The sequence below is a fragment of the Pseudorca crassidens genome, chromosome 2, assembly GCF_039906515.1.
Source record: "Pseudorca crassidens isolate mPseCra1 chromosome 2, mPseCra1.hap1, whole genome shotgun sequence".
In the NCBI taxonomy this organism is placed as follows: domain Eukaryota; kingdom Metazoa; phylum Chordata; class Mammalia; order Artiodactyla; family Delphinidae; genus Pseudorca; species Pseudorca crassidens.
The window spans coordinates 66,195,864-66,208,317 of record NC_090297.1 but is presented as its reverse complement, the minus strand read 5'-3'; the positions used below and the strand labels follow the sequence as shown (position 1 = coordinate 66,208,317).

At 38.1% G+C, this 12,454-nt stretch overlaps 1 protein-coding gene across 6 annotated transcripts in view; it reads right to left on the bottom strand.

Annotated features, from left to right (window-relative positions):
* The window catches only part of ST6GALNAC3 (ST6 N-acetylgalactosaminide alpha-2,6-sialyltransferase 3), a 597,866-nt gene that overhangs the window by 215,682 nt on the left and 369,730 nt on the right, over positions 1 to 12,454 (bottom strand). For 5 of the 6 annotated variants that reach the window (XM_067726609.1, XM_067726603.1, XM_067726606.1 and 2 more), the window contains one exon: positions 3,550 to 3,959. In XM_067726609.1, coding sequence (XP_067582710.1) covers positions 3,550 to 3,908 — 359 coding nt within the window. In that variant the 5' untranslated portion in view covers positions 3,909 to 3,959. Of the gene's footprint in view, positions 1 to 1,218; positions 1,721 to 3,549; positions 3,960 to 12,454 lie in introns of those variants that run through there. The other variant, XM_067726608.1, reaches the window with a different exon arrangement.

Sequence of the window (12,454 nt, the reverse complement as noted above, 5' to 3'; positions counted from 1 at the left end):
CCCTCTTGCACTGTTGGTGGGAATGTAAATTGATACAGCCGCTATGCAGAACAGTATGGAGGCTCCTTAAAAAACTAAAAATAGAATTACCATATGACACTGCAATCCCACTACCGGGCATATACCCAGAGAAAACCATAATTCAAAAAGACACATGCACCCCAATTGTTCATTGCAGCACTATTTACAATAGCCCGGTCATGGAACAACCTACATGCCCATCGACAGACAAATGAATAAAGAAGATGTGGTACATATATACAATGGAATATTACTCAGCCATAAAAAGGCACGAAGTTGGGTCATTTGTGGAGATGTGGATGCATCTAGAGACTGTCATACAGAGTGAAGTAAGTCAGAAAGGGAAAAGCAAATATCCTATATTAACGCATGTATGTGGAATCTAGAAAAATGGTACAGATAAACCAGTTTGCAGAGCAGAAATTGAGACACAGATGTAGAGAACAAACATATGGACACCAAGGGGGGAAGCAGCAGGGGGTGGGATGGTGTGATGAATTGGGAGGTTGGGATTGACATATATACACTGCAGTGTATAAAATGGATGACTAATAAGAACCTGCTGTATAAAAAAATAAAAGAAAAACAAAAAATAACTAATAAAGAGAAAGAATTGGTACCATCTTCTATCTCATGGTAACCAAATGGTTAATGAGACCAAGTTTCTCTTTATAAGGTATATTAGTTAATAAATGAAAAAGAAATGATGAAATATCACCATTCTGTAATCTCTAATGAACTATTCGATCTAGACAATGATCATTAATGAATGCTAACATAAAGAGACAGAAAACTAGATGGTCTTCATCCTGATAGAGGTATCACCTAATAGTCTTGATAATTTTTTTTTAAAAAATTAGACCCGAATCCAATAAATCCTCAATATAGAGATACCAAAGTAGAAGTATCATGGGGGTGCAATCAGCACAATCTAGATTGTGCACAAATGACTAGGTTTTTTTTCAATAATACAGGGAGAGAGTGGGAGAGAAGAAGCCATGTGTTAAGAGAAATATAGGAGACGTATCAATTATTTGTAAAGCCCTTATGCTAATCCTGATTTGAACATGCACAGAATTTAACACTAGTCCCGATTCAATTAACTGTTAAAAATATTAATGAGATCATTGGAGAAATTTGAAAACAGACTAAATATATATCGTTATTAAGAAAGTATGCTGATTTTTCTGTAGGACAATGACATTGTGTTTATTTTTAAGAATCTTTATCTTTTAGAGATACATGCTGAAATATTTATGAATAAAATAATATGATATCTGGCATTTGCTTCAAAATAATCCTTGGGGAGGGAGAAAGTGTACAGGGGTATAGATAGAACAAGATTGGCTATGAGTTAATAATTATTCAATCTGAGCTGTGGTATACAGCAGTTCACTACAGCATTAGTCTCCCTATAAGTCTGACATTTTCCTTCATAAAAAGCTAAAAAATATCCTTCTTTGAAATCTGGCAATGAACATCAGGTCATTATGGGAAAATCTTTAACAATAAAATCCACACGGCTAAATTTAGGGTACAGATTTAAATCATTGTGGAGACTGCTACCCTTGAGGTCGTTTTGGTAGACCTTTTGTCATCCAACCAGATTTTACCAAAACCATCTGTTCTGCTCATTTCTAGCATAGTTGTCTTCTTTGGTCTGTTTGTAGTATTCAGTGAAGCACCAGACGGGATTAGACTTGGGGAAGAAAACAGCAAGAAAGCATCATAAAATCATTGTGACTTGTTTTTTCTACTTTTATTTTGGTAACTCTACCAACTGAATGATACCTGCAAATTAATTTTACCAAGTGTGCTTTTTCCCACTATACAAACAGCTTTCCTCATCACAGCCAGTAGGAAACTGAATCTCCCAAAGCTATTCTCTTCCGGTGCTTGTTGTACAATCCACACATCTGTGACAGTGCTGTCTCACCGAAAGCTCACAGCAAAGCCAGCATGATATAAACACATGGGGACAGACAGCATGCTGAGCTCTTCTCTGATACCCCAGAATTATTCTAGGGCTTATAGTTATGACTAGGGCATACCCCGAGGGCTAAATGTTACTAATGAAAAACCAAATATACCTAATTAACTGCACTGCTCTGGGCTAGTGAGAGACCAGAAATTTCCAAAGCCACTTGAGAATGGTCGTATTTATATAGAATGGTGCTACATGTGAGAGTATTTCTTTGAAGCACGTACCTACTCCTTTTATCCCGAGTGCCTGTCTCTTTGGACTGTTTATGCTACACTGCTTCAAATCTTAACACTGGGCTTCTTCTTGCTAACACTAAAGTGGAAGGGGCCACTATCGTGGCTATTTGTCTTGCATTTCATTAGAAGCTATGCATTTTTGGTGCTCAGAAGTAGAAAACACTAAATTCCACCTACATTATCAGTAGGAGAGTTGAGCCAGATAAGATTTTAAAATAATTATCAGCATTTAAATTACATCCAGAGACATCAGAAACTTCCCTTCTCAAGCACACACTGCAATATAGTTGAAAGTTTAAATTTGATAATAAGGAAGAATAAAAGACAGATATTTTGAGGAAATCAGAATGTTAACATTGGAATTATAGTCAATGCTCAATTTATCCATAGTATTACACAAAAAAGCAAAATTCACAGTAATTCAAACTTTCAGCAATCAGTTTCAATATTTTCCTGCAGCCGTTCTTGATTAGAACTAGATATATGAACTAAGGTAAACTAATTTATAATTCTACTTCTCTCTCACATACTGGTTACCTTTCTAAAGAGGAAGAAAGAGTGGTGAGCAATAGTTACAAGGGAGAAGAGGAAGAAGAAGCAGGGGGAGGAAGCAGCAAAAGTAAGGAGTAGAAGAAGAAGACAGGCAGGCCTCGGGAAAGGCGGTTTACAGAATGCTGCAGAAAACCGGATGTAATGAGAAAAATGCAAATTGGTTTTTAGATCATTGAGTGAACGGTATGTATATCTCATTTCCCTTCAAGAATCCACTGTTAATGATTTTAAGGAATGCATAATTTCAACATGGTATTCTGCTTAACATGTTAAATGCTAAGTTATGGTGTTCACGATCGTAGGACCTATTTGCAGGCAAGAAGCTATGCAACCTTATTAGAGAATCAATAGCTTGTTCTGTTTTGTGCTCTCAGTAAATTTTTGCCACAGCTTCCAAAGGAGTTTAGGTCCTAAAGTTCTCTCACATTTCTATTTTAAAACAGAAATGTGTAGACTTCTTTCGGCTAAAATCCAATTTATTCAATAGCAAATTGAGCTAAATAAGAAGAAATCTAAAGATACCTTGGGGAAGAAGCCAGTGCTTTTTTGGAGCCTCAAGCCAATCAAAAGGGAGAGAACAGAAGGTGGGGTAGGTGGAATAAATGGGGCCTAGCTGCTGGCTCATCAAGTAATCATAATAGTCCAAAACATATAACAATCAGTTTGAAAAGTTACTCTGTTCATTTGACAGCTGGCAAAAGAACTCAGCAAAGATTTAGCATAAAAGACAATAAGGCTGCTTCTCAGAGGACTCACCTGTCTTTCCCAGTTTCCTTCTTAAACACTCCATCACAGTAACTCATGCGCTTCTCCGTGGTCACGTAAATCTGGGCATTGGGATAGATGTCAACAGTCTTTTTCAACATGTTGTAAACAATGCCATTGCCGTCTTTCCTCATATTGCGGAAAGGGCCCCAAATAACATAAATAGTAGCATTTGCTTCCTTGAAAAAATAATCAGGGTTTTTCAGCAAAAGAGGAACGCTGGTATGGGATACAACTCGAATCATTGTCATGCGGCCAACATCTTCTTCATAGCCCTTGGTGGGGGCATTGTTCATTCTCCAAATGCAGGAAGACTGATCTATCTCGTTCCCCACCTTCTGGCCAACCATCTGACCTGAGTTTGACACTATGGCACAAAGGTTACAGTCCAGTTGCAAAGGCTGAAAAACAAAAAGAGAAACAGGGCGGGGGAAGAAATGTGTAAATTAGTAAGTTCCATCTATCCAAACAAGTTCCTCTGGGAAAACAGAAAATCCAGATATTGTGCATAACTGCTGAGTGTGGGAATACCTCTGAAATATATTTATACCAAACCAACAGTAGTTGTATTGCACTTTAATTTATTATTTAATTATGCCTGTCTACTAGACGGTAAACTCAGTAACAGCAGAATCAATGTCTGTCTTCTTCATTTTAACCTCACTCCCCAGAAGTCCCTGGAATACTATAGTAGCTCAATATATAGTGGTTAAGTCAGGAAATGAAAGCAATTTAATTTAGATAATTAAGATAATTCATTAATTAAGATAATTTATTAAGACCCTGAACTTAATATTAGGGAAGAAATGGACTTTTCCAATTCATCTAGAATTACTGATTTAGTTGAAAAGAGAAAAGCAATCCAGAAGAAACATATCAACATACCAACAGGTTCAATCTAGGTGGGCAAACTGAGTAGCAAAGAGACTCAGAAAAGTCACCAGGATAATTATCACACAACTGTCAATGGTAGGGACTCAAAGTAGTTATTTGACTAACTACTAACTACTATGTACCATGTTCTAGGGGTTGGGGATTCAGCTGTGAACATTTTAAACAAATATCCCTACTCCCACAGAGCTTACATTCAAGTGAGGGAAGAAAGGTAACAGACAAATCTGCACAGTATATGTTAGATGGAGGTGAGTACTAAATAGGGAAAATTAAAGCAAGGAAGGAAGTAAGGATGTATCTATGTGAATGTATGTGTGTGTGTTGGTGGAGTGACCAGAAAAGGCCTCAGGAAAAAATTATATTTGAGGAAAGACTTGAACGAAGTAAAAGGGCTGACCATGGGATTTTGCAAAAAAAAAAAAAAGGCATTTCTGCAAATACCCCAGGGTAGGAGAGGAACAATAGGGAGGGCAATGTGGCCTGGCAGAGCACTGAGAATAGCAAGTGAGTACTGGGGCAAGAGAGGTGGCAGGGGAGCCGTCACTTAGGGCCTTTTACTTAAGAGCCACTGAGGGCTCTGGGCAGGGGAATGACTGATCCAAGTCACGTTGTAACAGCTTTGGCTGCTGTGTGGAAAACTGACACAAGGAAGGCAGGGGTAGAAACTGTGAGAACAGGATGCTGCCATAATCCCAGCAAGAGAGGATGATGGCTTGGACCAGGTTGGGTAGCAGAGGTGGTGGTAAGAAGCTGGTCACATGCTGGATATTTTCTGAAGGTAGGGCTTGCTGAGTTGACCAGTAGATGGAAGGTGAGATCTGAGAGAGAGAAAGGAGTCGAGGATAACTTCAGATTTTTAGCCTAAGAAATTGGAAGCCTGGAGCTGCCTTTAACTGAGAAGGAGAAGGCTTCAGGAGAAACAGACCGGGGGAGGAAGCAGGAGCTCATTTCCAGACCTGTTAGATTTAAGGTGACTTGAACACAGACTCCTGCAGCAAATGTTATAACAAAACTACTCAAGCAGCTTTTATTTATCTTCCTGATTATTAAAGTAATATGGGCTTATTGTGGAAAACTTGAAAAATATAAAAAGAATTAAAACTCTCCATATTTCCACCACTCAACAACGGCTACAATGTTTTGTGGTATTTTCTTCCTTCTAGACATGTTGAGAAATACCATTTATACAATTTGGCCGCCTTGATTTTTCAATTAATTCCACATCATTAAACTTTCCCATGTTAGTAAATAGTCCTTAGCGATATTTTTAATGCCTGCATAATATTCCATTGTATGGATGTACCATAATGTACCTATCTGCCTCCTTCTGGGCATTAGCTATTATCTGATTTTTTTATATCACAAAAAAATTGCTTTGATGAGCATCCTTATGCTTCCCATTGTATTCTGGATGCTAACAGTTATTACATTAATTTAACTTTACTTCTTTGATTTTGTTTTCATGGTACACTGTAAAATACACTAGAATGACAAGGGTATTTATTTGAGATGTCAAATTAAGAATTTCAAAAAAGCTTTACTTATGCAGCCCACAAAGGTCCATTTGTGAAGTGCCTTAAAACTCTGCTATGAAAGGGACTGTCCATCACTCCTGCTACAGTAAGATTTCTGAACTAAGGTGGGCAGCAGGTGATCCAGGCGCCAGGTTAGAATAGGTCTGCTCAAAGCGGGTGAGTATATTAGAGCACTTGGAAATGGGGTTCTCTAGGTTGGTGTCATAGTGAAAACTTCACCAGTGGGCAAATGGAGGCACAAGGGGATGCCTCTGAGAATCAGGCATTGATCTAAGCCCCTTCCTCAAGCACCTAGGAGCCCACAGTCTTTGGGGATGATAAGGAAGAACACAATGTTCTTCCTGCCAGGCGATTTGCAGCTGGGCCTGACATCCATTACACTTAGCGGAGTCCTCCAAACTCACTTAGAGTCACACAAATCAATGCCTGATTTAAATTGTGTGGGTCACATGGCACATTCCAACTTATCACCAAGATGCATATGGTACAGGGAGGTTAGGTTCCATTTATTGTTCCAAGAAGTTGCTTCACTGTATAATAAAAACATTTTGAGGATACAGGCCTCCACACATTAAAAAAAGAATCAAAAAGAAAGATATAAAGAAAAAGCCTTGGGTGTGTTCTAATCTACAACATGTAGCAATCTGCATTGGATTTCCAAGTCGTTAAAGTGAATTAGCTGGTTCTGCTGTAACAAAGCTTAATTTAACTAATAAAAATCAGTATACTGGTTTCACTTGACAATTGTGACCTCTGAGAGTGATCAATTAAGACATCACAATCTGTTTCATGACAACATATCAGGATGCTGCAGCTGTGCAGTTTACGAGGTCAGCAGCTGACTAACAACTTGAGGGCAAACACTGGGAATAACAGCTTGTCTATGTGACAAACATGTAATTGGGCAGGGTGCTACGAATGTAATGACTTTGGGGATAGGTTGTGATCTTTAAATTGCCCCTTTCTTTTATACTATTCGCTTGGCCATATTGTCACCACGGCCAGAGTGGTAAGAAACTTCTGCATGTCATACTTCTTGTTCTCAGACCTGCCTAGCTGTCTGGTTTCCTGAATGAGGTGCCGGGAGACATGGCTGCATGGAGTGACTGCTCTATTTACCACCTGGTTGCAGGAACCATCTTTACAGCATGATAAGAGCGCAGGGCTAGATGAATGAAACAATCCTAATCATAATCAGAAGCTTCAGGTAACACAAAGAGCTTGTTAAAGCACAAGGGACTCATTTATATGTTTGAAGGCACCTTCAAACTACAGTAAGCTATGATAAAAAGAAAGCCGCACCTGGGCATGAATGGATGGTTTGACCCAAGAGCTGCTCTTATCTGGTTATCTCAGTTCCTTTTATTAGCTTTATCGCTGCATCTTGTGATCTCAACTTTCTTTGTTAAAACGTCCTGCTGTTTCTTGAGCTCGTTTATGTTATTTGATTTGAGGCCCTTGCTTGAAAATTTATTCCATATGTGTCCACTCGCTCAGTTCTGCCTCAGTAAGCAGTTTCTTTCTAGATTGAGGCCCTGGATTTTCCGAGACCTTTGGAAAGATTTATCTGGCTCCACTTTATCAAGCCTCATCTTAACTTTCAATTCTCCTTTTCAGTTGACTTGTCCCTATTTTTTGTTTTTCTTTATTAAAAACAAACTTGACCTCTTTGTCTTTTCCTCTTGCACACTCAAAACATCAAGCCAAACGCTTTGCTTGGGCTTGGGCTGTGTCTATAAACTGAGATCACCACAAATATACAGCTGACCCTGTCTAGGCAACTGTGTCACTGTTAAGAGAAAGCTCGCAAATGTCAAACGCTTTCTTTTATTTGACATCTAAGACACTGATTTTTTTTTTTAGTGGTAACATCATTATACAGGCATACCTTGTTTTACTGGGCTTCGTTTTATTGCGCTTCATAGATATTGCGTTTTTTACAAATTGAAGGTGTGCAGCAACCCACATTGTCGTATGATGGTTAGAGTATTTTAGCAATAAAGTATTTTTTAAATTAAGGCATGTATTTGTTTAGACATAAGGCTATTGCACACTTAATAGACTATAGTATAGTGTAAACATAATTTTTACATGCCCTGGGAAACCAAAACATTCGTGTGACTTTACTGCAATATTCACTTTATTGCAGTGGTCCAGTACTGAACCTGCAATATCTCCAAGATTTGCCTTATGTGATTTGGGTATTTTCTCCCTCTGCAAAATAATACTGGCTCTATACCTGCATATCTGGAAATAACAGTCAGCTTGGGGAAAGTTAAGTATTTGGTGATATCTAGTAAACAATCAAGTAATTTTTACCTAGCACCTATTCTGTGCAAGGCTCTGTTAAGGGTAAAATAATTTTAGAATTCTAATCAGTGTGAGTTTTAACCTCAGTACACAGCCTTGAGGTAGGTGGGGAAGTTTTATGATCAGCTAGGGTCAATTCATATACTATTTTAAAGGTCTAAGGGATTGCCTTGAAAAACAGGTCCTTTCTCTGCTAAAACAAATCTTGACATTTGCCTCCTTATAAGAAAAAGGACTTGATTCCTGTCTGGGATGCAGGGAGAGGATGAGAGAGGGAAGAAGCAGTGTGAGGGAGATGTATAAGTATGGTGTATTACATTTATTGATATTAACATGATTGAATACATACTATGGGCCAGTCATCCTGCCCAGCACTTTATTACATTATTCCATTCAGTTCTCATAATAAATTCTTCAAAAGTTAGTTTTTATTTCCCATTAATGAGTTGACGAAATTGAGACAAACATGATGTCCAGTGGGTACTACATGTCTTTCAGGTTAAAAAGAGAGCATATATTACCTTTCATGAAATGCATTCACAGCACTATTAAGAAGTGGGGGATATTAAAGAAATATTTACTATTAATTTGCACTATTCCTAATATACATACAGGCAAACACCGCAAATCTCACCCAGTATCATATTAAAATTATTTATATTAAATTATAAATTAATGTTCTTAACCATGCTGGCGGCCAAGAATTTCACCAAAACAGGACAAAGTTCTTAGCTGATGAAAGTCCCCTCAGGAGTGTTACAGTTTGCATGGGGGTAGAATTAACCTCTCCTTTCTGACAATGGCATTATGATGGCAGAAGAAATTATGTGGACATTTTTTTCTTAATATTTCAGTTTGAAATACGGCTGAAATTTTAGTCTAAGATAATCTAATCATGACCAATTTTATTGGCTTTAAAATGGTCCTCCACATCTTTTCACTCAATCTGCTTTTCAAACTTTTTTTCATAGCAGCAGTGAATCGTGTTTCTTTCTGAAGCATTAAATGATTACAGTCCATGTCCGAGAAAACAAAAGGCCATGGCAGATGCTGTTATAAGCTGGTCTCCGTGGCTAAAGAGAATACCTCCCCCTGTCGGAAAGACTCCTTGAGGCAAATGCACTCTAGAAGCCCCCAGTGGTTGCTTTCAAGTCCTTGGGAAGCAAAGTCTGCTGGAGACGCCAAGCCCTCCTCTAACTCTTTGAGTCGCTCCCCTCTCCATATGAAGAAGGCATGTAGGTTCTAGGACACTGGCTGCCTGGGATACTATGCTCATCCTGTAGGTCATTTTACAGGCATGCTGATTTTTATTTTTATCTTTTCCGAAGCATGAGCATGTAGCACAGAAATGGATTCTCGTTTGCATAAACGTTGAAGAACGTAAGCGCCAGAAATCCTTGCTACTATGGAGGTAAGGAGGAAGACGTGGCTCTTCTCATCTCTTTTTAAGAGTCTGTGGTATTTTAATAATTAGCCTTATTTTCCTGTGTGTAAATATTATTTAGGTGGACTCTAGGAACCAATTTACCATGACATGCCCAACTGATCCTTGCCTGGTTGAAAAAAGAAAAAATGACCAAAACTAACAGGTCATTCACTCTGATCGGCAAGTTTCACCTTTTGTTGAGTCACAGTCACTTTTCTCTTCAAACTAGGACACATATAGTTAAAGACTTCTTTCTGTTTTTCTGCTCTAAATTTACACACACACACGCACACACACACACACACGGTCACCCTCATCCAGCTAATGAGACAGCTCACCCCCTGGCCACTTTCTCCATCCTGCTCGCTACCAACCACTCTGGAAAATTCCCCTTCTCTCTTCTTTGGGTAAGAATCTGACAAACTGCCCTTTCCTTTTTGAATGATATATTGGGACAACTGCCAAGCACTTTACATTTTAATCAGTAAGAAGAATGAAATATTTAACCTTTACTTTTTTCTCCATGAATAAGCTTATAGACAATACAATAGATAATTAAAATCTGTGAATTAAAACTTGCAAAACAGTGTGGTTTCCCCAGCAAAGAGAAATGGCCAGGTACGAAAGGTCACCTGTCAACCAGTTCTAGTTATTAAATCTCTGCATTTATCACTGAGGTGGCTCTACAGAAAACGAAGGTCAAGACATTAAATTATGAAACAGTCAGGATTAGAAAAGGTCACTAAAAATTCAAGTAAAATTTAACCAAACCTGCTAATTCAAGTAAGCAGACACAGCCAGGGATGACACACAGCACTGGACAGAGATAATCTATCTCCCTACTTTAGCCCCATATTGAAAATGAATTTCTATTTGATGTCTTGAAGTCTAAAATGAAACTTGCTCATCTCAAATTAAAGCAGGAGCTTCGATAAATATTTCAGAACGAAAATCATGTTTGAATCGAACCGGCTTAAATTATTAAAAACATTGTTTTATATTTTCTAAGGGTTGCTTTCACTTCAACCATGAGAATGCAATCTAAAGTATCGGCAGTGGGGCACCCCTGGCACCTTAAATGCTTTACAGGACAATTAGCGACTCACCATTCACTAATCTACTACTTTAATGTTGAAATAAATGAGATCTTTGCTTTTCATCATGCAATTTGAATAAATTTGAACAAAGCAGGTTGAACAAAGCTCTGGAGACACACTCTTCAGTTTGCTGTCATTTATTCCTCTACTCTTCCTGAATGTCTTTAGAATTTTAGTTTTAGAGGCTTCAACATGTATAATGACGCCATTGGGGAACAGATTTTGCCTTTATTCTCCTCGATGTTCTTTTGAGGTCTTTCAAGTGAAAGGTACAAAAAAGGCATTAACAATCTGGCATTGTTTTTATTGCTTGACAAAGAAAAAAATGTATTTTAATTTTTCCTGTGTTTCAGGAATGGTTAAGCAAGCTGTTTTCATCTACACTGAGTCACTTTCAGCAGACCTCTGTGAACAAAGAATTGTAAAGACTGTTCTAGAGAGAAATCAACACAGTTCAACTAAGCCAGCCTGTATATGTACTTTTGTACCCCTCCACAGCCAGCTTCTTTCAGTTAATGCAGCTTTCAAAAGCAGTGTGTATAAATCATACACTATGAGCAACAGCACATAAAAAGATACATTTGATAACCCACAGTTTGGCTCTGACTCTGTGGATTTGGGATATGGCATTTACCTTGATTCCTACCTGGTGGCATTACATCCAAGCATAAAACTTAATAGGGGGGTGCATAAAAATGTTAATGTCAAGAGATAATTCTAAAACCAGCACCATAAAACTATGTTTCTCAGTCACCGTAGATGATGTGTTCTCTTTATTTGGAACTTCCTTTAGAAAATGCCATCTGTATAATCATGAAGGCACACCAAAGGAAAGCAGTTTGCTTTCTCTGGACTGGAAGGCAAACAATGAGTCTTTTCAAACCAAAAAAGAGTTTTCACCTATAGACTGAGAAAATGGGAGTAATTCATATTTCACTATCACTATCAGATCATACCAAAATTTGACTGATTTTGAGGCCAACTTACCTCTGGATTATTTTCCTCTCCCTTCAGGAAGATGAGCTCAGGACCCAGTGCTAACATACTATCTCTTCATGGATCACATAAAGAGAGTAAGAGAGAAAGCTGATTTATGCTATGGTATTAGTATCTCACATGTCGCTCAACTAGGGACATGGTTCTTAACTAGCTGTGCATTACAATGACCAAAGGAGCTTTAAAAAAATTATAATGGCTGGACTTCACCCCAGACTATTTGAATCAGACAACTCTTGAGGATGGTGCCTGCACGTAAGTTTTTTTTTTTAAGTTTCACACATGATTACAGTGGGCATCTAGGTTTGAGAAATATTGTCCTAGAGGAAATAGCAATGGCAAATTAGACCATAATGCCTGATAAAAAAGGATGAAAAACAAAATGGTAAATTTGGATCCCTCACGCACTAGATGCTAGTGTAGTAAATCCTTCCATTACCCCTCAAACACTGCTAGATTGGTGAGCAGCAGTTAGGATTGAAATCAGTCCTATAAGTCAGAGGTTATGAAGAACAAATGGGAAAGATACTGCAGGTTTGCATGTAGTACCAAGCATGAGAACTTCATTTCCACAAAGATATTGTTAATTATATAGCATGAGAGGTGTTCTTTATGTACTCGCCAGAATTTGCTTTGGA